This window comes from Taeniopygia guttata, chromosome 7 (assembly GCF_048771995.1).
Source record: "Taeniopygia guttata chromosome 7, bTaeGut7.mat, whole genome shotgun sequence".
Classification (NCBI taxonomy): Eukaryota; Metazoa; Chordata; class Aves; order Passeriformes; family Estrildidae; genus Taeniopygia; species Taeniopygia guttata.
In genome coordinates, this window is record NC_133032.1 from 23,872,037 (window position 1) to 23,898,446 (window position 26,410).

Here is a 26,410-nt window from a genome sequence, read left to right on the forward strand (position 1 = left end):
TCACTTGCATGTGTGGGAAAGGGATGGGAACTCAGTAGGGCTGGTAAACCACTAAGTAACAGCCCTGTCCGTATCCTGTGGAAGCTGTGTGATGGAGTTAATGTTCAGGAGGCAACAGTACATATTCCAGGATTTGACAGGCAGCCAAAAAGAACCTGGGGCAGCATACAGAATTTGGTGGAAAAGCAAGGAAGAGACACAAGTAAAAGGCAGTTTTCTCATTGTTTCATCACAGCACAATTTCTATTAGCACTCACAACACATAAGTCTCTTTTATGTGTGAAATGGCACATTCCAGAATGATGACTTTAAAGCGTTCCTCGAGACCTCATCCCTAGCTCAGGTCTGCTTAATAACAGAAGAAATGAAATATTGTAATTGTTCTGCTTAACACGAACTGGAAGTCAGGCTGAAGAAAGGAGAGAAAGTTACTGCAAATTGATCTTCATAGTGAATCTGAGCATGTGACATTTACTTAAAATAGTTACATGCATTAAATTCTTGCAGTAGGGAATTTGTTTTCCTCAACCTTACTGTCACATGTCTCTGGGCAGCTTGGTAAATATCTCCTTTTGTAGCCTATGAGTATGTGCAAGTGCATCTTTCTAGAAATGCGGAATGTGAGTTTAATAATGCTGAGAATAAAAAACAGAAGACTTTGTGCACTTTCAAGTGACAGTCACTCTTAACATTTGAGTACATATAGTTAGTAAATTATTAAAAGCAGACCTGTTCAGCAAACTCCTGCAAACCAAACAACACAAAGCAAAGACTGACAGATCTTTAGATCAGTTGGTCAATCAAATACATATATTAACACAAATACATGAGCTTCACATTATTTTCTTTAAGACAACCCTCAAAAAGCCATAATGTGAATTACCAGCTTGCATAAGCAGAGTGATTAGTGAAGAGTCAATATGGGTTTTGCCATCGTGCATTTATCACCCTTTTCAGAAACAGTTTATGCATTTTACCTGATGGGAAGTTCTCAAGTTGACTTCACTTGTTGCAAAAGCTTTTGAGGAGATTAGGGACTTAGCAGGTGTACAATAAAACCACACGATAATAAATAATCTCTAGAAGTTTACATATTACACTGTGTTATGAAATATCATTGATATGCTGTATCATTAAGCAATCGTGGACTTTGTACCTAGGTTGCATAGCCAGCCTTGGTATTTTACTATTACTAAAAGCTGAGACAATAAAAAACTAGCTGTTTCACAACACTTGACTGTAAGGGAGAGTTCCCAAGGCTTTGCATGTGGATAGAATCAATCCTATTTAGTTATCAGGTATACAATAGACAGGGATGCTGAAATGTGTACATATCACCTGGGGAAAAACGTTTGTAATTCCCAAATGAAATGTGGAAGTGGTGTAAGGTCAGTTATTGCAGAACAGCTGAACAATTTGTGTACATCCACACTTAGGTCATGTTCATAAACATCTGATTGTTCCTCCTCACTTCTAGACTATATTGAGTTTGCCCAAGTCTCTGTTGGATGCCATCAGTGGCTTTGACTGAGCTAAGTAAATTGCCTTTCAGGTTTTGTGTGTGGCACAATTTTTAATGGCCTGGAGTAAGACTTAATTCCACTGCAGCAGCATATTGCTACGGATAGTTGTATGGCTTTGATTTGCCATGTCTTCAGTTTCTGACTATTTTTTCCACTTTAAATTCATATAGTGACTTAAAATTCCAATTTGTAGTAACTACTGCTTTTTGTTGTTGAAGCTTATCTCTGTGATCTTAGATTATTCCATGTATGAATCAATGTAAGATGATTCTCAATTCCTTCTTCCACCTGCCAATATCGTAAACACAACTACCCTTCCCTCTTTCGAGCCCTTCCTAAAATACTGAATTGACTTGACCGGCCTGAAGGGCTGGAATCCGATTAACCCCCATCTTGTAGCAATAAATATATAGCTGCTTTTTTTCTGATATCTAGCGATCCGCCTGTTTGCACTGATCCAGTTACCCTGACCAGATGAAACACATGTCAGGCACTTTGGCAAACAGAGCTGAGCACCCAAATTCCCGTGGGGACAGCCCTCAGCGGCGGTGGGAAGGAAGTTTTCAGGAACCGGCCCCATATTTGGCGCTTCCATTTCCCCCGCCTTCACCGGAAGTTCCCTCACGGCGGGCGGGCTCAGCGCGCGCCCCGCCTCTCTCCGCACGGCCATTGGCTGGGCGCGCCGTCCATCAGGCGGTGGGCGTGGCCTGTCCCCCGGCCCGCGGGACGGCGGCCGCGCCTGCGCGCAGCCCGTTCTGGCGGCCCCGTGTGGCGGAAGCGGCGGGGCAGCGCCAGTTCCGCCTCGGCGTCGTTGGCGCTGCACAAAATGGCGAAGATCGCCAAGACCCACGAAGGTAAAAATAGCCCGGAAAGCCACATGTCCGCGCCCGCCCGCGCCGCGCTCGGACATCGCCCGCTACTTGTGTTTCTCCCCGGCTCCGGGCAGCGTCAGGCGCTGCTCGCCGGGCGGGAGCCGGGCGGGCAGGGCATGTGTGTAATGGCGGCTGCGCTCGTCAGCACCGGGCCGGGCGGGGGGCGGAGGGCGGGCATGACGGGGAGCTCTCGCTGTGCTGGCGTGGGCCGGAGCGGCGGCCAGGCCTGTGCGGGGCAGCTCGGTCGCTGAACTCGCCGCCGCCGCCTCCTTCCGCCCATCGAGGCTCGGTCGGTGCGCTGTGAAAGCCCCGCGGTGCCGCTGCGAGTCTCGCATCGGAAATGCCACTAGCGCGCGTTCAGTCCCTGCCCGCGCCCTTCGGCCTCGGCGAACAGGGCCGGGGGCGGCCGCAGAACGGGCGCTGCCCGCTGGAAGCGGCGCGGCCCGAGCCGATACCGAGCGCCGCGATGATTGCTGAGAAAAGTGCCCCGAAGGAGGGGAAGGATCGTGAGGGCTGGAGCGTTCGAGCTGCCATTTTGCACAGACTTCTGCCGGCCGGGTGTTGACGTAGGACAGCGGCTCCCTGAGCGATCCAGCGGCTCAGGGCTGTCCCGGCGCGGTGTGCTGCTGCTTCTCTTCTTGTGTGCGCTGCCGCTTCGGCTTTTCTCAGTGGGAATCAAAGCTCTCTTTGTGGGTATCGGCTGCGGCTTGCACCCGAGAATAATTTGTGGAATTACACTGCTTCTGTCTTTTTGCTTCGGGGTTTTTCTCTCGTGTTTCTCTGTGCGATAGGTGTTCTGCTGTATTTTGTTTTAATTTATATGCATAATTCACTAATCGGAAACTGCCTCTGGATGGTGGTTGTACACTGTGAGGTAGGCAGGGCGCCTAGGCGTTCATTGTCTTTTAGTATTTTTTAATTTTTTTTTTTTCAGTTTTTATTGAAAAAAGCTTTTTAAGTGGAAAGCCATCATCTCCCGTGGAAGTGAGATTAATGTAGTGTTTAACACTACAGACCTAATCTGATCTTAGGGATGAAGAAAAGCTTAAACTGTTGTCCTTACTTTCAAATTTTTTTTTGTTTTTAGAATTCTAGAGTATTTTTATATAATTACAGAAATTGTCTTGTCCTTTGTTTATATACTGTGACATGCATAAGGGTTGTGTGAGATAGCACCCAAGTGAGCATTACCCATCACAGTGCGCTGCCTCTCCTACTACCTGAAGAGATTCTTGTCATAAAATAGTACAGTTGTTGAGGTTTGGTTGTTTCCAAGCTGAAATTGCTTATTTCTTGGAGCAAATGGTGATGCATTGGCTTCAATGAAAACATTGACATGCTTTCAGTTGCATGTGTTTTGATTAGTGTTGTATCAGAACAGGTTTTAAGGGGAAGGGTGGTTAAATAAAAATAGATATAACAGGGTATGATCACGTAAGGGTCTTCCCCAGCATGGAGGTATTAGCTGAGCAGCTTGATTACTTTGCTTCCAAGTTCTAGCCTATTTTTTTCAGTTCCTCACTAATCTTTCAAATTGAGTTGTTTGTTACTAAATCATCTTAAAATATTTTTAATATATTTGTACTGTTTGTTAAATACTTCTTGATTGATGTGTTCAAGATACAGCTTGGAAGAAGCATCAAAAGAGTTGGAGTTCGTGTCAGCTACATAGGTAAAGGGGGATTCTATGTTTGAGGATGGAAAGTGAAGAGAGCTTATAAAGCCTCAATAAGTGCATGAGCTTTCAATGCTGTTGAAGGTTGTTTTTATTTTTTCTTGCTGAGAAGAGAACAGAGATCTTCAAACATAATAGATCTAACATGTGTAAGAGTGTTAAAGTAGCTAAAAATAAAGCCATGCAAGGGCAAGCTAAATGTGCAAAAATATGATAAGACATGAAAACATAGAACCTGTTTACTCTAAAATACCTATCCAGCACAGGGTCTTCTTTCTTTTAACATTTAGAGTAGAACTACATGTGTGGTATCAGAGCACATACTTAGAGGAAGCCTCTCTGTGAGCTAGATGCTCAGTGACTTCGAATAAAGTGTTGACTTCAATAATATTCAGCATTTATGGTATGTTTCAAATCACCTGCTTGTTGAAGTTACTTCTGCTAAAATACCAAAATATATAAATAGTAGAGTAAAATACAGAAAAGGAACAATCAGTAGAATATTATTCCCCTCCTCTTTTTTTTCCACCCCTATATCCCACTCCCTTTACTGTTTCTCTGTGAGTGAAGTTTCCATTATGTTCTGCTTGACTAAGCCATTAAACAAGTAGTTTGCTTTGCACAATGTGTCTTTAGGCTTTGTGATTACTCTTTCTTAATTTGCTTTTTATTAAAGAGCTTTGTTAAATATGGTATGAGATTTTTCAAGGAAGTGCCAGTTAGCTCAAGGAAGCGAACTGGCACATCTTGAATGTCAGAATAGCATTTTCCACCTAAATATGTGATGCTTTTCAGACACAGGCTACCTGTGGCCACAGGCTCGTGGTTCAAGGGCTCTTGTGGGTAGAGTGCTTCATTTAAACTGGCACCTGGAGGCTGTGTGGTATTAATAAAAAATTGGGGTGGCTATCAGTAAGGTTTTGCTGTAGGAAAATGAGAATGCTCCTTGCCCTGCCAACAGGTGTAATCCCTGTAATTTAAAGGAGAGGGCCAGTAATGAGTGACACATCCACCCTCTTCATTAAATATAGCTGTTTTAAAAATAATGTTGGAGGGCAAGGCATTGTTAAGTGTTAGTAAGAGCTATCAATAGGAAAACATTTTTGTATTGACATTTGCACTGCAGAAATCCCCCCACTGTTTCACTTAACTCTGTTGGTGATAGTAGAGGTGGGAGGCCAAGCATGAGCAAATGTCTGTGGCCCGTCCTGCAGTGAGGGGACCTGTTGGTGTGTTATGTGTTGGAGCTGTATGGTGAGGTTGATTCAGTGAACAGGTGATGGAAGGGCTTGATGATCCTGTAGACAAGATCCATAGGCTTTTTTCATGTTGATGTTGGTTACAGCTGTGGATGTTCAGTCAGGCCTCAGTGTGCCACTGAAGAGGCAGGGTGTTTATTGTTCCACTGAGTGCCCTTTGGAAATCAGGGGAACGGTGGGGTTGTACCCTCACATCACCCACTCTGTGCTGGAGGTGTTGTCCTTGATAGAGATGGAAGCTCCACGTATTCTCTTCCATCCCAGTACTGCAATGCACCAGGCTGCAGAAGGAATCAGGAGCTTCATCTGCTCTCTAGGAGAAACAGAAATAACTAAAAAATATGTGGAGAAGGTAATTGAGTTTCATTGACTCTATAGCCATACCACTGGATGATTCCACAGAAGTGGAATACATTAGGAGGACGCTGTAAGCGCCTCTGAAGGCAAGCAGAGGCCTCTGAGGGCAAGAGAAAGAGCCCTAATTTGGAAGTAGTTTCTTTCTGCTGCTTCTCCAGGAACTAACACATTGTAGAACAATGTATTCCAGGTTCTGGACTCACAGGAATCCCCTGGGCTGTGCAGGATTTTACAGGGAGCAGGATGTACCCACAGGCCAGATTCAGGGGGTGCTCATGGCCAGCAGTATAAGGCTTTTGTGAGGTTTCAGCTTCTCATGAGCTTAAGCATCACGAGTCTCTAACACAGAGGTGAGTGAAGTTACTCTGCTCTAGAAAGCTGCAGAAGTTCAGTGGAAGCCCTGAAATGGCTGGAGCAAGATTCTCCTTATGAGCCTTTAGGGTATGTCTTCTGTGTGTGTGACTCTTAATGAGTTTAGAATCACACTTCTGCTGCGTTTCCTCGTTAGACCAGTGCAGGAATTGCTGATTTGCTGCTAAGGTCTACTACGGTGCTTCACATGAAGTCAGTGCTTCTTTCTGATGAAGCGAACACTGAGTACTGCTGTTCTCACTCATGGCTATATGGCAAAGACTTGTCAGGCAAAACTCTGTTGAGTTCCCTCTGTAGAGAACATGCCTTTGTACAGGAGGCATAATTTAGCTTACAGTGGCTTTGTGGTTGTTTGTTGTTGTTGTTTGTGGGTTTTTTTGGTTTTTTTTTTTTTTGTGGTTAGTGGCAGTCTGTGATAAGGAAAGGACCCAGCTGTGACGTTAAGGCTTGAAGTTTGCAGTGTTGACATTTTAAACTTTTAAACTAAGCAATCTGATCCAATAATTTGCATTAGTAATAGTCTTAGCTTTAAAAACAAGTATTCTTATTTTTTGTCAGATTTCCTAACAGGTGTTGCATAACACTATGACACTGTGTAGTGTCTTTTGCAAGGTGACTTGATGATAAGAACATGTCAAATTTATTAATCCTGAAAAGAGAAGTGAGCAACAGTAATAAACAATTATTGAATACTCAGGATTCAAGATTATATGTAACAAGATTTCCCATAGCTTTTTTGTAAATTGAGAAATTTCCTTTAAGTTAAGGTAGCAGGCAATAGCACTTCATGTGGGAGCAGGTGAATCCCAGAATTATTGATGTTGGAAGGGTCTTTTGTAGTCCTATTACAATGTACTCAAATTCTTCCTCACAACCATGATCCTTCATATTGCTGCAACCATAAAATGCAACTCTTGGGGGTTTTCTTGGCCATTAAAGTAATTGTTTGATCTAGTGAAATTTACATTGTATGGATAATTGTCTATTAACTCAAAATTCAGTGGAAACAACAATCATTTTTATACAGCTGTGCATTAGTATACCTACAGTTACGTTTGTTGAAGATAGTTGGATTACTGCAATTTATTTTCATCTCGCTTTACAACAGATGGGAGGAAGGCATGGTTTAATTTAGTTCCTTGTTTTTTGGATTAAGAAGTTAATGTTCTTTCTGAAAGTACCAAATTTTTAGGGTCAAAGATGGCCACCAGAGTTGATTAGAGTCAGATACTGATACAGTACAAGAATGACAAAGCTCCCATTTGAAGAGTGTTTTGTTATCCAGAATAATAGTAGTCTTCATAGATGGTGGTTTGGGCAGGAATAATGATGAGTAAATAATATCTGAGCTGCCAAAGGGAAAAGAGAGACCCTAAGTTGTTGGGTTATTCTATTTCTTTTCAGTGGCATATCAGAGTTGGGTTTTTTATTTACTTATTCAAAGGTAGTATAGCTTTGCAATATGTTAGGAAACAAATACAGCGTTGTTTTATTAAATCTCAGTTTTGAGAACCTGTGCAGTAATTCTTTTGAACAGAGTTGTTTAAATTAGCAAAATTGGTGATAACATTGTGAAAGGCTTTTTTTAATGAGAGGATGACATTTGTTGTGAAAGGGTCTTGTTAGTAGTGTTGAGAAGTACTGCTGTGGTGTAAATTAGCTTCTCCGTCAGAAGATATGGTAGCAGAGAATTAAATTGTTTGCTTTAAGCCATATAATTAAAGTACTCTGTGCTGGATCATAGTAGAATGTGAGGAAAAGCTTTTTATATATATCAGCTTATGAATTATGATTTTGTAGTTTTGTGCATCATATATGTTTATTTCTTTAATGATAGTCTTTCAGGTTGGGCGAAAAACTGTTTGCTATACTGACTACTACATTTTGTATGAATGTGTAACAAGACTTTTTGTATGTGTTTTTACCCTAGATATCGAAGCACAAATTCGAGAAATTCAAGGAAAAAAGCCTGCTCTTGATGAAGCACAAGGAGTAGGCCTTGATTCCACAGGATATTATGATCAAGAAATTTATGGTGGTAGTGACAGCAGATTTGCTGGATATGTCACTTCTATTGCAGCTACTGAATTGGAAGATGTAAGTGATTTTATTTATTTTGTTTGTTTAGGATCTGGAATGTAACTATTTCAGAATTGATTTTGAGTAATTTTTAGTAGCAGTTGCTTGAAGTAGAACCAATTTTCATTAAAGCCTTAGTGGACCAAGTATGTCTTATCTGGGAAGCACATAATCATAAAATAATTTGGGTTGGAAGGGGCCATAAAACATAATTTTGTTCTAACTGTCTTGCCATGGGCAGTGACACTCGCTCGACCAAGTTGGTTAAAGCAGCTTCCAGCCTGGCCCTGAATGCTTCCAGGGATGGGGCATCCACAGCTTCTCTGAGCAGCCTGTGCCAGGGCCTCACCACTCTCAAAGAAATCAATTATTTTCCTAGTATCCAATCTAGACCTACTCCCCTTCAGTTAGATGCCATTTCCCCTTGTTCTGTCACTACATCCTCACATAAAAAAGTCCCTCTCCAGCTCTCTTGTAGGCTCCCTTCAGGTGCTGGAAGGCTGCAGTTAGGTCACCCCAAAGCCTTCTCTTCTCCAGACTGAACAAACCCAATTCTCTCAGCCTTCCTCAAAAGAGAGGTGCTCCATTCCTCCAGTCTCTTGGTGGCCTCCTCTGGAGTCACTCCACCAGGTGCCTGTCCCTCCTGTGCTGGCCCCCAGAGCTGGATGCAGCGTTCCAGGTGGGGTCTCAGAGCAGAGGGGCAGAATCCCCTGCCTCGCCCTGCTGCCCACGGGGCTTTGGATGCAGCCCGGCGCGTTTGGCTTTCTGGGCTGGGAGCGCCCATTGCTGGGTCATGTCCAGCATCCCCTCCACCAGCTCCCCCCAGGTCCTTCTCTGCAGGGCTGCAGTTCTAAGTCTGGCTTCTGCTTAATGAATTTTTCTTTGAGAGCCTTGTAGGCCCAAGGAGAAGGCAAAATGTTGTGGCCCGGTACTTAATGTTAGCCTTGGCTGGAATAATTAACTTTGTTCTGTTACTGCTGCCAGGATTACAAGTGACAATAAAAAATTGAATAAAACTTCAGCCAGCAAACTGTAGTGACCGTTTTAAGATTCCTGGTTCAAATTTCAGAGCTGTTTTTAAAATTGGCTTTTTCACTGTGTTGTGTTTTCCTTAGGTATCCTGCTTGTATGATTACCTTATACTAATTTCTAATGTTAAACATTGGACCATATTTTCAGTTGCAGGAACTATCAGATCTATAGCCCTCATCATAAGTACAGAGGCAACCATGTCATACACTGAAAGAATTTCATTTCTAAGAGCGAGGAAGATGTTTAGTTTAGTACTAGTTAATACATGAGGTGTTTTTTTAGTTATGTACATGTGTCATCTACAGACTTCTAAGAATGCCTTATTAAAAATTTCCATTACTCTGAGGTTCACTAAAAAAGATTCAGTTTTTTAAGCAGTTTTTCTTTTGGGTTGCTGTAAATAAGTGAATAGAAACTGACTACTGATATGAAGAAATAGCAAAATCAAGTACTTGTTACTGCCATTGTGATTGAGAAAGTATAAATAAATGAACATGAATCTATCTCTGAATCTTTTGCTGTTTCTTCAATTTTTATAGAGTTATTAAGTCTTGTTCCATATATATATAGCTGACTTGTATGAAAAATAGTTTGAATATTTCTGCACCAGTTCTCACACGCCAACTAGGGAACTAGTTAGGTTCTAATGGTAACTAGTTCTAATGGCGCTAACTAATGGTAGCGCTAATACGAAATACAGACTTTCTGTCTAATTAGTGTAAATATTATACTTGATTAAATGTAGCATATTGAAGATTACTTGAACATTCTTAGTGATTAGAGAAGGTTTATCTGATTCACTAGTTTGGGAATAGTAAGAAAAGCTATATGAGAAAGCTTGCTTAAATTTTGAATTAGCTATTCTACTTGTTCATTTTCATCTTTTCTATGACCACGGCATGCTTATTTAGCGTTAGTTTATCTTAGTATAATACCAGCATGGCAAATTCACTGTCTTTACTGACAGGATGATGATGACTATCCTTCCACAAGTCTGCTTGGCCAGAAGAAGCCAGGATACCATGCTCCAGTGGCATTGCTTAATGACATACCACAATCTACTGAACAGGTACGTCTTAGTTGAAGGCACAGTAAAATACTCTTGTAGGTATTGAGGAAAAGAAGTGTTGATAACGGGTTTTGTTTTCTGGAAATATAAGATGTATGTAAAGAGCTGTGGTTTTTTTATGTAGCTGCAAGCTTGTTACTGCTTTAGTTTGGAATTCCACAGGGTGATAAAGACTGGCACTTGTGCATGTAAAGCCAACATGAATATAGGAAGTAAACTGTCAAAATTTTAGAAATTTAAATCTGAGAGTTCATTAAATTAAAATAACTGGGAAACTTAATATCCTTTATACTTCTCATTTTTTTAAGGAAAATGTAATCACCTAAGTTCTACATTGCTGGAGTATTTTTCTGTAAAAATTAAAAGCACAAGAAGTAGCATTAATTCACCATGCAAAAAGAAGGGGAAAGGTCAACAGCATGAAATGCTTTGGCAACAAGTGAATAAACTCTTAAAATACCACATTTTTATTAGAAGTTATTTCATAAGAAGTTCTGTGTTTAAAAAATTGAAATTCTAGTTACAGAAATAAAATTTAAGTTCGTATAGTGCTTTGATATTTCCTGCATAGTTGAGGCAAAAAATAATTTAAGTCATTTTAATAATACTGAAAATCAATACAGTACCAGACACTTTTCGTATTTGTCTTCATAAATCTGTGACTAACAGGCTTTCTTGGTTTTTAGTATGATCCTTTTGCAGAGCACCGTCCTCAAAAGATTGCAGATCGGGAAGATGAGTACAAAAAGCACAGGCGGATGATGATAATTTCCCCTGAGCGTCTTGATCCTTTTGCAGATGGTAATTTATTTTGGCTTTTCTATACCCTGTATGAATTTTTTGTCTTTAATTGTCTTTAGCCCTTTGATTTCTGTTGGCATGCTTATAAACTTAGTTTTGTTTTAAACATCCCCTTTTCATAGAGATTTGGTTGAAAATTTAGATGCCATATTCTTCATCTTTATAATACGAGTTTTCTTTCCAGGTAGAAGGACAAGAAACTTGTCAATGAGCCATTGCCATAGAAACACAAAGGGTTAAAGGTTTCTCTTTTCATTTCGTTTTGGGTTGTGCGTTGTGCTTTGAACAACTTGTGTATTGAGTGCTCAGATTCATTCAGTACCTTGGTAGTTTTCATTCCAAGTTATAGATTTATAGGGTTACTGCTTTTGAAATGCTAGTAGAGCACCTAATTCTTACCATCCTATGTAAATTTTAGGTGGTATAACTAAAAGAAGCAAAAGCATATATAAGACTTTGACACTATTAATAGTTCAAGTCTGTTCTGATAATTTTAGAGTGCAAGTCAGGAGAAGGGGTGTTAGTGGGTCTGAAATTTTCTTCAGGTGAGTGAGTTTCACGTGTGGCAATAAGGTGCCTGTTGGCTTAAAATTAGTAGCTATTTTGCAGGTTTTACAAATGAGAATTTCAGCCTGCATGAATTAATAGGGATATTAATTATTTTACTTGCTTAATTGTAATTGATATAAACATGTATTGTCAGAATTCACAGGCCCATACTAACTGTCCTTAATTTCTTTCCTACAGCAGTACTGCTATATGCCAGTCCTGTCTGCATTCTTAAGGGTGCAGTTCAACACATCCTGTGTAGATTATGGTGAAAAAGTATTCCAAAGGAAAGTCCTATCAAAGCTAGTGTCAGAAAGACACAGCCAATTGGGCAGTGATCATCAGTATAGAAATGTTTAAGAAGTTTATTTTTTTCCCTAAAGTATAATAGCTATACCACTTGTATAGCAAATCTGCACATTTTTCTTAAAGAAAAGTGTTTGCTTGACAAGTCTCATTTCTATAAAGTTGGGCTTCTTTTAACATATTTAAAAATTCAGTTAATGCAAGATACAGAGCATAAAACAGCATATGGTGTACAAAACCCATTACCTGTGAGTATTGTTGTGGTGGTGTATGTACTGTATTGCATTCAGCTCCCAATCACAAGTGTCCCTTGAGAAGAGAAGAGGGGGAAAGTGTCATCAAACAGTATTTTGGGGTTTTTTATTTTGTTTTATTTTAATTCTTAATGAAGCCCTGTTACAATATGACACTAGAAGGTCTGTGAGACATGTCCAGATTTGTCAAACTTATAAATGGGTCTTTATGATAAAACAATTTAAACATTACTTAGGTATTGCAATAGTTATTTATAGTCAGATAACAAGTAGGATTTAACAGCTTACACAAGGTAATGTTTTGATTATAAATATCTTTCCAAAGTGTTACTAATGGTAAAGAGATAATTTTCTAGGCTTCTATTCTGCTGCTTGAAGTCAGAACTGCTGATGGAGACAAAGGCACGAAAGTGTACGTATTCCGGATTAGCAACCCAGGAACCCATCACTTCTGAAGACTCTTAACTGTGTTGTCATTTTATCATTTTTATCGGCTTTAAAATATTTGTTTGAAACTGCAGTAGTTATGTTTGTGTTCAAACAGGTTAAATTGATCAGCAAACTGAATAAACGTAAGATACATGTAATTTAAAAAATTTTCGATCAATAAGTAAAATTAAATGATCATGGAATAATATAATACTAGAGCAGGACAGTAGAAGTCCATAGTTTCTGCTTATCCTGTACTCATTGTGCTCCATTCCTGTTGCTGTTCTCTTCTGCAGGAGGGAAGACTCCAGACCCTAAAATAAATGCCAGAACATACATGGATGTTATGCGTGAACAGCATTTAACAAAAGAAGAGGTTTGTGGAGGGGAGGGTTTTCCACTTGGGCTGAGTTTAATGTTACAGCTTTTGAAAGCATGTTACAAAAGTGGGAATGTAAATTCTCTTGACTTAAGAGCCCCTTTTCTTAGAAAATCACATTCTTCATATGCAGAAAGTCAGTAGCATTTAAATATAAAAGTTCTAAAAAACATCTGTTCTATGTAATACTTAAGCAATGCAGGGAAAATAGTCTCAATACATTTTAATCTGGAATTTTTTTTTTTAGTACTTGGACTTTTTCTTGTTTCTTTTATTTTAGAGGAGGAGAGACAAAATCTAACAGTAACTGAGAATTACTCAGTGTGAGAAATGGTTGTTTTTGTGAGCTGTATGTATAGGAAAGCCAGGGAGATTTTAAAAGTCTTTTGGTGAAGTACCTACAAGAGATGTTGCAGTACTAAGATCGGGTATAAGATTGGCATTTTGTTTTAAATATTAAAAAAAAGGGAGAAAACCAAAAAACATGCTTTAAAAATTATTTTAATAGTTAAAAAGATGTTGCTAATATAAGCACATAACTTGTATAATACCTAGAGTACCATCTTGCTAATTGGAGCGAGGCCTTGTAGTTCCTGTGACTTCTAACATTGATTTGTCTTATCTGAAGTGAGGAATTAGTTCATGATTTTGGCAGTCTTGCTGCTTGTGGATCAACTGATAAGTGCAAAACAGTCTCTGTTAGTGTGCTGTTTTAGCAGTATCATCTCAGGATTTAAAATAAGAACTTCAGGGCTTTTTTATGTCGTGAGGTGTAGCTCCTGTGAACATATTTTTAAGTCATCCATCTTTAGTTTACTGAAGTGGTACTTACTTGAAACAGCTGGGTAATAGTTTTAAGGCATCTCCCTATCGGTGACAGAAAGTGATAGCTTTAAAATTCTCCGTGCATGTGCTGTAAGAATGGCTTTTGTTGAAAAACTAATTTAAAAACAGCCCTCAAACACAGCTGCTCTGTCTCTAGAAGATTGAAAAGAGTGGCCTTGAAATGAAAGCAGTAGCTAATTGCAGGTTATTTGAGCAAAACCTCAAAGCATAAAAAGATATTGAAAAAACTCTTTTAAAGGTATAATTTGAAGAGTTCTTATGTTTTTGTTTTTGTGCTCTTAAACAGAGGGAAATTAGGCAACAACTAGCTGAAAAAGCTAAAGCTGGAGAGCTTAAAGTCGTCAATGGAGCTGCTTCTCAGCCACCTTCAAAACGCAAACGGCGTTGGGATCAGACAGCTGATCAGACTCCTGGTGCTACACCTAAGAAATTGTCCAGCTGGGATCAAGCAGAGGTAATGACCCAGTGCTCATCAGCTGTCTACAGAAGACATTATCAGTGCTAGTCCTCTTGAGTGTCAGAAGTTTCTTACTGTATCTAGGAACAACTAGCAGTGTTTTATTGTATAGGATGAGATACTGATACTTCTGGTTTTGTCTTGTGTAGACTCCTGGACACACGCCATCTCTGCGATGGGATGAAACTCCAGGCCGTGCAAAGGGTAGCGAAACTCCAGGTGCCACCCCAGGCTCAAAAATCTGGGATCCAACTCCCAGTCATACACCAGCAGGAGCTGCGACGCCCGGCCGGGACACGCCTGGTCACGCAACACCAGGTCATGGAGGTGCCACTTCCAGTGCACGGAAAAATCGATGGGATGAAACCCCCAAAACAGAAAGAGGTATTTATGGCAAACTGGGAGGTGCATAAGAAGTTTTGAATGGTTAATAGTACTGGGTTTTTTCACCTTAAGTAAACAGTGAGTTCAGCATACAGGCAAAAAGTAATTCTATCCTGACATCTAGTGGTTGATGTGGGGAGTTATTCTTGTCTGAGTTCTCAGCACTGGGTTCTGTCTGTGCCTAAGTGGCGTCCATCAAAGTATCTCGGCTCAGATATGAAACCACAGTTTTGTCTTATCTAATGACTGCAGCAGGTTGGGTTTTAATGTATAAAGGACACAGTAAAGAAGCACATGTTAAATAACTTTTCATAATATGTTTGTGTGTCTTGTTTTTTAATTGTTATGGGTTTTTTTTAAGAGGTTGTTATTAAAACAAGTTAGAGAAGCATCTCACCTGCCTAATTTGAATTTGACTCGTGTCAGAATAGTGAAACACTTGTTACCTAATGCTTTTATCAAGGGAGTACAAAAAGTACTTTGTTCAATTTCTAGAATAGATGTAGTTCTTGTTTTTTTTAGAATCTCGTCATCTTCTTCCTGAACCTTAGCATAAAAAGATACTTTTTTTTCATAAAACAAAGTTCTCTGTTGGATATTTTTAGTGTAACGCCTGGATTTTTTCAATATTCAGCGAAGTAGTCTTTACTTTTTGCCAACTGTCAATTTGATACTGAAAATGGATTTGAATATTGATAGTATAGTTGGAGTATATACTGTTCAGCTTTCTGAGATAATTTGGGTTGTTTTTCCGTAGATACTCCAGGCCATGGCAGTGGCTGGGCTGAGACACCTCGTACAGATAGAGGTGGTGACTCCATTGGTGAGACACCAACCCCAGGAGCAAGCAAAAGGAAGTCACGCTGGGATGAAACACCTGCAAGCCAGATGGGTGGCAGCACTCCTGTTCTGACACCTGGCAAAACACCCATTGGTACACCAGCTATGAACATGGCAACCCCTACACCAGGTAAGCTCAGTCCCTTGTCTAAGGCTTCACTTTGTGTTGTGGGAATGAAGCATTTCCTTTTGTATTGTCTTTTGAAACAGACTTCTGCCCAGCATACTCTCCTGGCTTTATAAAAGCAGTCAGTGTATGCTCAGTTTACTATTTTTGTGACAATGTCCACAGCAGCTAATTTCTGGAGAGGAACTGAGACTAGGGTTACATGTCTGTTGCTGTTCAGTTTAGTTGGTACAAAAAATGCTAAAAGTCTCTGTAAAAGTTTGCTATCTTACTTGGCTACAGAGTTCAGGTGCTATGGAAACTTTGACTCAAGAGTGCATTTAAAAGTTAAGTAAACAAGTAATCTACTTCTGCATAAAAAGGATTTGTTTTTAAATACTTTTTTTTTTTTTAATTTGAATATAGGTCACATCATGAGCATGACCCCTGAACAGCTGCAGGCTTGGCGCTGGGAGAGGGAAATTGATGAGAGAAACAGACCACTTTCTGATGAGGAATTGGATGCGATGTTTCCTGAAGGATATAAGGTAATTCATCTGGATTAAAATACAGCAGACCATGATGAAGTTTTTTTCCTGCCAGGGATTACTGCTTTTTTTTTTCCCCAGAAGTAGAATGTTTCACATTTATTATTGATTGTACACACTTGTTTGACTTGGTTACTGATTTATTGTAAATCCGTTGGAGAGGAGAGGTCTAAAGGTGATCTCACAGGCAAATCAGTACTGTGCTTCTCAGTGCTGGAAATGCCTGTCAAGGCCGGAAATGTACTCTGTGTGGACTGATAGAAATTTTAAGTCCAGATGTCAACAAACATGGGAGAGGGTCACAAATACTGAGACAGCAAGTATGCTATGTTGATTCAGTTACTGAAGTGGTTCTTTAATCCATGGACTTCACAGTTTATTATCCCGGCTCTCAACATTGGGAGTGAGCTTCCTTCTGAAACGTGGTCAATACAGGATAAGTGCAAATACAAGCTCTCAGGGTGAGTTTGTATTGCTGGGAACATGAGATCTGTTCTATGTAGCAACACACAAATCCCCAAGCAAATAAAGTGAAAGCTACAGCTTCAAGCAATGTTTTGTATTTGATGGGTTCTTCATTTTATATCTGTTGCAATTAAAATGAATTTTGTTTTTCCTTCTTCAGGTTCTCCCACCCCCGGCTGGTTACGTGCCCATCCGTACTCCTGCTCGGAAGCTCACAGCGACTCCGACGCCCCTGGGGGGTATGACAGGGTTCCACATGCAGACAGAGGACCGCACTATGAAGAGTGTTAATGACCAGCCATCTGGCAACCTGCCATTCCTGAAACCAGATGATATCCAGTACTTCGACAAGCTGCTGGTAAAGGAGATTTCACTCATGCTGATTTAACTTCCCTGGTTTCTTTTGATTATGTAACAATGCGCATTTATTTGTCTGGAATTACTTGTAGGTTGATGTTGATGAATCGACTCTGAGTCCTGAAGAACAGAAAGAGAGAAAGATAATGAAATTACTTCTGAAAATAAAGAATGGCACACCTCCCATGCGAAAGGTAAGGTGAATTGCCAGATATGTTTATGTAATCTCATTTTTCAAAAATTGATGTTTGTTTTCAGGTTTAGCTTTAGTTGTCCATGCAATTCTCTTGAAGATACTCTCCTAAGCTTTGCTATCTATTGTGATATAAATACAACCAGTAACTAAGCCTCATGCAGCTGCTTGCTTCTCCTCCTGCCTCCCTTAGTAGGATGAAGGAGAGAATCAGAAGAGTAAAAGTAAGAAAACTTGTGCACTGAGATAAGAAAGATTCATGAGTAATAATAGTAAAGGAAAATAACAAAAAAAAACAAAACCAAAACCAAACAAAAAAAGAGAAATAAACTCCAAGAAAACGAGAGATGCAGATGGAAAACAGTTGTTCATCACCAACCAAGTGATGCCTAGGCAGTCCCCTAGCAGTGACTCTTGGCTGGCTTTCCACCTGGCTTGTATGCTGAGCCTGGTGCCAAATGATGTAGAGCATCCCTTTGGGCAGTTTGGGCCACGTGTCCTGGCTGTGTCCCCTCCCAATTTCTTGTGCTAATCTGCCTTCTCCATGGTAGGGCCGGGTCAGAGGGAGAAAAGGCCCTGACTCTGTGTAAGCCCTGCTTGGCAGTAACTAAACATCCCAATTCTTATGAGCACTGTTTCCAGCACAGATCCAGAACACAGCCCCATACTAGCAGCTGTAGAGAAAATCAACTCAGTTCCAGCCAAAGCAGCACACCCTGTTTAGTGTTTTTGTTCTTCCTCTTCCATATCTGTATGGCTTTTTGTTATTCAGTATAATTTAATACTGCTGCTCTTTTGACAGTAGTGTCAGTCACTAAATGGTGTAGGCCTTGTATAATTTTTGGGATTTTTACAATTATGAGAAACTACATTTATAGTGCGTTTTGCTTAGATGGCTTTGTAACTTTCTAGATTTTGCTTCTTACACTTAAGTTAGCTACTTAGTGTAGCTCTTCTTTAAATTTTGGCCTTAAGCATTAGGTGGCATAGTAGCAGTCATTTCTGCAAATGCTCTAAACTGACCACGCTCTAAGCTGCCTGGATGCAAACAAGGGCTGTGAAGCTGTTTTCCATAGGGAGCCAGTATTAGCTCAGAAGTATGCTTCTCTTGAAAACTGAACACCTGGGCACTAACAACACAGTGTTTGTCATCACACATTTGTGTTTTAACAGATCAGCATAAAATTACTTGAAGTAGTTTTGTGGTGGTTGAGGCAAGTATTTGGAAGCCTGTGGATCCAGTCAGTTACATTTTAACTTGGCTAATACCTGTTTTATGATTGTTCAGTGTTGTTTCCTTAGTTTAACTGGCAGTTTTTCTGGTTTTGTTCAGGCTGCGTTGCGGCAAATTACGGATAAAGCTCGGGAATTTGGAGCAGGGCCACTGTTCAATCAGATTCTGCCTCTGCTGATGTCACCAACACTTGAAGATCAGGAGCGTCACTTGCTTGTCAAAGTCATCGACAGAATTCTTTACAAACTGGATGACTTGGTCCGACCATACGTACACAAGGTCTGTTGCTGTTTGCTGCTTCATCTCTGATTTGCATTTTGCCATTTGATTTTGCTGTTTCACCTCTGATTTGCATTTTCTGCATTTTATGTGCATATGAGAAGAGGATGATACCACTTTTTTAAAACATATTTCACTTTCATGTTTCTTAAACCAAATTTTAAAGTTTTTATAGTGTGATTGGAGTGTAGGCTGTACAGTATTGAGGCATGATGTAAATATGATATATGTGTATTTGGAGGTGGGAAGGACCTTACCTAGGTAGTATCTCCAGACTACATCCTTAAGAGACTTAAGACGTATAAAAAACAATGTGATCGATTTAATTTTTTCAGATCATTGTAAGGCTTTAAGCTGAATTAATGGAATCATCTCTGTTTCGTGGACTCTAATAGGGCTAGAAACACTATGGAGAGTATTAATAAAAGGAAATATTAATTTATTTCTTTCAGATCCTTGTCGTCATTGAACCACTGCTGATTGATGAAGACTACTATGCTAGAGTGGAAGGCAGAGAAATTATTTCAAACTTGGCTAAGGTAAAACTCCCTCCTTTATTAAAGCATTGAGTTATCTTACATGTACCTGCATGTTCATAGGCATGGCAGAACAATTACATGTACTGTTCATAAATCCAACTGGTATGTTTTGTGTTTTGTCCCGCAGGCTGCAGGTTTGGCAACAATGATCTCCACAATGAGACCTGATATTGATAACATGGATGAATATGTCAGAAATACAACAGCTCGAGCCTTTGCTGTTGTTGCATCTGCTCTGGGCATTCCTTCTCTGTTACCCTTCCTGAAAGCTGTGTGTAAAAGCAAGAAATCCTGGCAGGCCAGGCACACTGGCATCAAGATTGTACAGCAGATTGCTATCCTTATGGGTTGTGCTATCCTGCCTCATCTCAGGAGCTTGGTTGAAATTATTGAGCATGGTAAGTTCTGCTTTCCCAGAAAAAGATTTTTTTTGACCACTTTATATCTGGAAATTTTTAAACCTCAGTGAGGCATAGTGACAGTAAGGTCCTGGTTTTGTTGCTGCTATGACACCGAGGAATGTTTCAGCTGACTCTGAAAGATGAAGGAATACTAATATTGGTTCGGTATTGGTAAAAATAAGTGCATCCCTTTTACCCTGCTGCTCTACTTTTGCTAATTTGAACTTAAGACACAAATACAAGAAGTGGTACTAAACCCTGATCTCTTGCAGGGCTGGTGGATGAGCAGCAGAAAGTTCGCACCATCAGTGCTTTGGCCATTGCTGCTTTGGCTGAGGCAGCCACTCCCTATGGTATTGAGTCATTTGATTCTGTCCTGAAGCCCTTGTGGAAGGGTATACGTCAGCATAGAGGAAAGGTAAATCTAAGATATTTTCTTTAGTTTGAACTGAAATGGTTGTGTACCTGCTGTGACTTATTAGAGATATATTTTGCATTTAAATAGGGTTTGGCTGCATTTTTGAAGGCGATTGGTTACCTGATTCCACTCATGGATGCCGAGTATGCAAACTACTACACCAGAGAAGTCATGCTGATTCTTATCAGAGAGTTCCAGTCTCCTGATGAAGAGATGAAAAAAATTGTGTTGAAGGTAAGTCAGAATAATACTTTAGCATTGATACTGAATATGTATGCAAAAAAAAAAAAAAAAATCCAAACAACAGCAAAAAAATCCTGCATCCTACACTAAATTAAAATTGTTGGATTTTTATTTCCTGTCAGGTGGTAAAGCAGTGTTGTGGTACAGATGGTGTTGAAGCAAACTACATTAAAACAGAAATCTTGCCACCCTTCTTCAAACATTTCTGGCAGCACAGAATGGCACTGGACAGAAGAAATTACAGACAGGTATTTTTGGTGTTTTTTTAAGCTGGGAAATTATTTATAGTAGAAGCCAAAATTACAATGGTCATTCAGAATAGATTCTTACTTTTATCTGTGTCATGAAACTTTATTTTTGTTTGCACTAGCAATTTAGAAGCTGTGTAGCTAAGAAGATTTTCAGGTTCTTAGGAGGTTATCACAAAATTTTACATCTTGTGAATGTCTTCATCGCTTGCAAGGTGGGGTGGTTCACCCCATTTATGTTCTTAAAAACACTGGGTGATTTTTAAAGATAAAACTAGTTTTTTATAGTGGGCTTAATGTGTTTCTTCAGATGAGGGAAATTATTTTCAAGATGCAGAAAGTAGATTTTAACTACTTTAAGCATAATTTTAATGTTTGCTTATTTAACATTTCTGTGTTTTAGTTGGTTGATACAACTGTGGAGCTGGCAAATAAAGTTGGAGCAGCAGAAATTATTTCTAGAATTGTGGATGATCTGAAAGATGAGGCTGAGCAGTACAGAAAGATGGTCATGGAAACAATTGAGAAGATAATGGGGAATCTGGGGGCAGCAGACATCGATCACAAACTGGAAGAGCAGCTCATTGATGGCATTTTGTATGCCTTCCAGGAACAGACAACAGAGGTACGGCCAAGTGTTGGAGTATTCAGTGCACTGTAATTGTAACCACCTCACTGTGAGTTATACAGAAATGTGTGCTTCTAAATTAGATTTTTAGAATCCCTTTTTAGATGTCAATGCTCTAATCAATGAAATCCAGAAGCAATCTCTGGAATGTTAGCATTTTAAAAGCAATTTTAGATTATGGCAAATTTAGGTAAAATGCAGTGTTCCTGTTTGTCTGATTTTCCTTTATTGTTTTTTCCCTCAGGATTCTGTGATGCTGAATGGTTTTGGTACTGTGGTTAATGCTCTAGGCAAAAGAGTGAAACCCTATTTGCCACAGATCTGTGGTACAGTTTTGTGGCGTTTGAACAACAAATCAGCCAAAGTCAGGCAGCAGGCCGCTGACCTGATCTCTCGTACTGCTGTTGTCATGAAGACTTGTCAAGAGGTATGGACTTCTCTTCCAGATTTGCTCTAGCAGATCATAGTAATGAGAGGGGAGGGGAAAATTATCTTCTAACTCTTTTTACTTGGTTGTAGGAAAAATTGATGGGACACTTGGGTGTTGTTTTGTATGAGTACCTTGGTGAAGAATATCCTGAAGTACTGGGCAGCATACTTGGAGCGCTTAAGGCTATTGTGAATGTTATAGGTATGTATTTATATTGATTACTTGGCTGTTCAAGAGCAAAATAAAAAAACACTATTAAACTAAATGTGTCTCTTTGAATTCAATAGGTATGCACAAGATGACACCACCAATCAAAGACCTGCTGCCGCGGTTGACACCTATTTTGAAGAACAGGCATGAGAAAGTGCAGGAAAATTGTATTGATCTTGTTGGACGTATTGCAGACAGGTAAGCTGAGTGATGTTAAAATATCTAACCTTCGTTGTGGGCAATTATTGTAGCAAAAGCTCAAGTTTGGCACCTGGATATTTATTGTTATATCTCTTTATATTCCTGAAGTTGTCCTAAAACTTGAAATATTTAACAGACACACTGTTGAATTACCTAATAAAGGAAATGCTTAAGCTTAGCTCTGTGGATAGCAAATGAATAGGTGCAGTTTGTAGCCTTATTTAAAAACCTCTCTCATCAGTGAGGAGGTAACTCACTTTATTCTCTTCCAGAGGTGCAGAATATGTTTCTGCAAGAGAATGGATGAGGATCTGCTTTGAACTGCTTGAGTTATTAAAAGCTCACAAGAAAGCTATCAGAAGAGCCACAGTGAACACTTTTGGTTATATTGCAAAAGCTATTGGGTAAGTTGGTTTAATGCTTATCCACTTCTGCGCACAGTTACCAAATAGAGTGATGATTGTTACTTTTCTGGTGGGAAATAGTCAAACTTCTCTACATTTTATATGTGCAGACATGGTTTTAGTCATTTTGAAAAATACAATTGTGTATTCTTGATTAAGATAGGGCATTGCACTTCTGAACAAAATTTGTGGATTAGTAAGGTTTAGAGTCTTTTATTTGGGAGTAGGAGCTGTGGTCTCATGAATGTTTGATACTGTGATGTGCACTCAGACCCTTTTTGTATTATTTCATAAATTCTCCTTTAAATAATTTATCTTCTCTCTCTTTTTTCTTTCCCTCCCCCCACCAAATCACTAGTTTTATCAATTTTTAAAGGTTTGTTTCCACTAAGGTCATACTACAGGTCACCCCAGTATACCACCTTTATCTGTGTTCTATGAGAGACTGATGACTGACTGAATGCAGATAGAGCACTCCTGGCTGCTTGCTCTAACTGTTGTCCATTCAGGACATAACCTATCTCTGTCAATACTTGCTTTTATACAAGTCTGTAATTTCCTCTGGGATGAGAGTTAATAGTGGGGAGGCTCTGCTACCCTCCAGAGTTCACAAGAGGAAGAACAGAAGGCAGGGAAAAAGCTGAGTCTAGATAAAATAAAAAATGTTGGCTATGAAAATAAATCCTTTAGCTGTTCTACAGTTTAGTGTTTCATGTTTAGTGTTCAGTTTGTTTCCTAGTTCTCTAAACTTTTTATGAGGGCTAAACCATATTTGTCTGCCACTTTTTTGAAGCTTAACTAATGTTATCCAAATCCTCACTGAATCTATTGACATGGATGTCCATGTTGTCTCTTCCAGACCTCACGATGTATTGGCCACACTGCTAAACAATTTGAAAGTACAGGAAAGGCAGAACAGAGTATGTACTACAGTAGCAATTGCTATTGTGGCTGAAACATGCTCACCTTTCACAGTGCTGCCTGCACTCATGAATGAGTACAGAGTTCCAGAACTGAATGTCCAGAATGGTGTGTTAAAATCTCTTTCTTTCCTGTTTGAATACATCGGAGAGATGGGAAAAGATTACATTTATGCTGTTACACCATTGCTTGAAGATGCTTTAATGGACAGGTGAGTGCACTTCTTCTGTGGTACAGTTACACATAGTCATATTTTTAAGTATAAACCCGATTGTTAATGATAGAGAATATGCATATTGTCCCTGTTTGCTAAAGGCTTTAAGTGACCAGCACAATTTTGAAGCCATTATTTGCAAACAATTTGGATTTATATGCTCCAATTTTACTAATAATTCTGAAGATTAAAATTATAAGAGCATCTTGAGTGAGTCAAGATTTCTTCCATTAAAACTGCTTTTTGTAATTTCTATTGTTGGTACTTCTGGGGAATTGGAGCGCAGTAATTTGTCAGAAAACTCCCCTCTTTTTTCACTTCACTGATTTTGAATACTCTGCCTCTTGCTGTCAGTAAGTATGGTTTTGAAAGTGTTATTAGTGCTTTCAAGGAAAGTGTTAGTGAAAAGAAACAGTATGCTTGTCCAATCATGCTGCTTCTAAGTCTCATTTATTAATACCCATTGTTTTCTTTGCAGGGATCTGGTACACAGACAAACAGCCAGTGCTGTGGTGCAGCACATGTCCCTTGGTGTTTATGGGTTCGGCTGTGAAGATTCTCTTAATCACTTGTTAAATTACGTGTGGCCCAATGTGTTTGAAACCTCTCCTCACGTCATCCAGGCAGTTATGGGGGCTCTGGAGGGCCTCAGAGTTGCTATTGGGCCCTGCAGGATGTTACAGTACTGTTTACAGGTAAGGCCTTGTGTGCTGGGGAAACAGAGAGCAATTGTCAGGCAGGACTTCTTCCCAGGAGACAAAAAAATCAACTCAAGATGATTTCCAACAAAGGAAAAACTGGGTTTTTGTCTCAGAGTATTATTGAAACAGGATATTCTGTGCCAAGGACTTGAATAGTGGAAATAGGCTGTAAACAGAGGATTTTGTATAAAGAGATAGCTGATTACATCACAGAACTTGTGTAGAAAGAGCAGGTAACTTAGAATATCAGTTGACTAAAATAGCCTGGCACTTTGATTTCTAAACTGGAAGGATCTCACAAATTTTGCAGATGTGAACTAAGGGGTGGGGAATAATTTGGCTGTGGGAGGGGCTATGACAAGTAATCAGTGAGATAAATAAACCAGAAGATAGGATTAATAGTCATGATTTGTTGTTAGTCAAGAAAAAGACAGTGCAGCAGTATAAAACAGTGCTTTGATTAGACTTGATACTGCTAGATCAACACTGGGCAGTTCAGCTTCTGTAAATGTGCAAGGGGTGGTAAAATCAGAAGGCTCCTGTTCTGTGTAATTGCACGTGACAGTGGCTGTGTTGGCTATGGAATTAAAACTCACCTAACAGGTGGGGAGCAAGGATTAAAGTTACACAGGTCAGTGTAGAGAAGGTGTGACAGCGTTTGAGTAGTAATTTGCAGATAGGAAATTTCACACCTTTGCAGTGTGGGAACCTCAGCATGAAGATACTGACATCAGGAGGAAGGTGAAAGTCTCTTGCAGTGTATATTCCTCGAGCTTGTATATTCTGGTCATTTATTAAATGCTTATTTTGGAATGCTTGATTAAATTCATTGAAAGAACATTGGAACTGCAAGCTTTTATTGCATTTTGTTCTGTTCTTTTTTCTAGGGTTTGTTTCACCCTGCCAGAAAAGTCAGAGATGTTTATTGGAAGATCTACAATTCAATCTACATTGGATCACAGGATGCTCTGATAGCACATTATCCAAGAATCTATAATGATGAAAAGAACACCTATATTCGTTATGAACTTGATTACATCTTATAATCTTCTTGTTCAGTTGTTTGTGTTTAATGCACAGCTGTTGTTCAGTTAAATGCTTCGGATTTCATTATGTAAAATTTTAAAATTTTGGAGATCGGTGTAGAGCTGGTCAGAGGCAGAGCTAGGTATCCGGTAGCATGATTTTTTAAGTATGTCCTTGTTTTTTGATGTTAAACAGTTAAAGCCAGTAGTGACCAACAAAACAGTGATTACAAAGTACTGGAGGGATTTCGTTTTGGATCCATCTTTATGAAGATTTAGATTTCATTCCTTGTGTTTAAAGGGGAAGTTTATTTGAGAAATAAACATTTGTGTATAAAAACTAATTTGTGTGTGGTTTTTGGACAGAGGGGCTTGTAAAATAAGTCCCTTTGGATTAAGTATTTGTTATGTAATGAATAGGTGGTATAAAACATTTTAACCCTTTTTGTCATCCACTAGCTTTTGAATAAATAAGAAAAATGTATCAACTGTAGTTAATGTGTGTATCTTTGTCATGCAATAATGTAGCTGTAGCCTGGCTGACGGTTGTAGTAGTGTAAGTTTATTTTCATGGAAGAAGTATTTAATTGCTTGTTGTTACTGCTTCATATGCAGTATCCTGGTGGACATGACTTGTTAAATTTTCAGATGTTAGCAGTTTTAATGAAAGTTGCATTTGTAAAATCAGTTATGAAAATTATGCATATTGATCATGTTGTGTTTAAAAAGCCAGATATTTATAGGCTGTGCTATAATTCCATTAAAGAGCTAGGAAAGTTACGTCTGCAGCACTTTAGGGTGAAGCAGTTTCTAAGAAAAGCATTCTATTTCCTCATTTGCTTTTTGCCTTTTGTGGGTGTACTATAAAGAAAAAGGTTTTGCTATCGGCAAACTACGTAAAACCCAAGGATAAATGATTTTGATGGTAGTGTACATTATACCATGTTTGCAAGGTAGCAGGAGGCAGTAGCTGGCTGTCAGGCACCTTGGTCTGTGAGTTCTTGACTTAAGTGATTAATTTCCATCTTACCAAGTGCAGTGCAGTGGTGCTATCTGACTTCTGTGCTGTTTTACATAAATATGAGAGTCTTTAACTGTTGAGCATATATGAAAATTTCACCCTACCTTTCAGGTCTTATTTTTTGTTAGGGGTTTGGGATGG

General features: G+C 39.4%; 1 protein-coding gene across 3 annotated transcripts; it reads left to right on the forward strand.

Moving 5' to 3' along the window:
* Positions 1–2,218: 2,218 nt before the first annotated feature.
* SF3B1 (splicing factor 3b subunit 1) lies at positions 2,219–25,732 on the forward strand. Of its 3 annotated transcripts, XM_002192639.7 has the most exons (25): positions 2,219–2,377; positions 7,989–8,155; positions 10,137–10,238; positions 10,925–11,039; positions 12,874–12,953; positions 14,089–14,256; positions 14,409–14,643; positions 15,401–15,613; positions 16,016–16,137; positions 16,763–16,960; positions 17,052–17,153; positions 18,486–18,665; positions 19,118–19,204; positions 19,332–19,602; positions 19,878–20,023; positions 20,111–20,257; positions 20,389–20,514; positions 20,918–21,139; positions 21,387–21,569; positions 21,662–21,773; positions 21,860–21,980; positions 22,256–22,387; positions 23,247–23,519; positions 24,001–24,217; positions 25,111–25,732. In XM_002192639.7, the coding sequence occupies exons 1-25, from the start codon at positions 2,350–2,352 to the stop codon at positions 25,267–25,269; spliced, it is 3,906 nt and encodes a 1,301-aa protein (XP_002192675.1). In that variant the 5' UTR covers positions 2,219–2,349; the 3' UTR covers positions 25,270–25,732. The 3 variants fall into 3 exon arrangements, with proteins under 3 accessions (XP_002192675.1, XP_072788516.1, XP_041573564.1); XM_041717630.2 differs by lacking the exons at positions 2,219–2,377; positions 7,989–8,155; positions 10,137–10,238; positions 10,925–11,039 and adding an exon at positions 12,422–12,560; XM_072932415.1 differs by lacking the exons at positions 14,089–14,256; positions 14,409–14,643; positions 15,401–15,613; ... (15 more) ...; positions 24,001–24,217; positions 25,111–25,732 and adding an exon at positions 12,505–12,560 and having other exon boundaries at positions 2,228–2,377; positions 12,874–12,950.
* Positions 25,733–26,410: the final 678 nt, after the last annotated feature.

Excerpts from the sequence above, each read along its gene's own strand:
- SF3B1 (XM_002192639.7), top strand. The coding sequence starts at position 2,350 with ATGGCGAAGATCGCCAAGACCCACGAAG. Across the intron at positions 10,239-10,924 it reads TACCACAATCTACTGAACAG|TATGATCCTTTTGCAGAGCA; the intron begins GTACGTCTTAGT and ends CTTGGTTTTTAG. Across the intron at positions 22,388-23,246 it reads TATATTGCAAAAGCTATTGG|ACCTCACGATGTATTGGCCA; the intron begins GTAAGTTGGTTT and ends TGTCTCTTCCAG.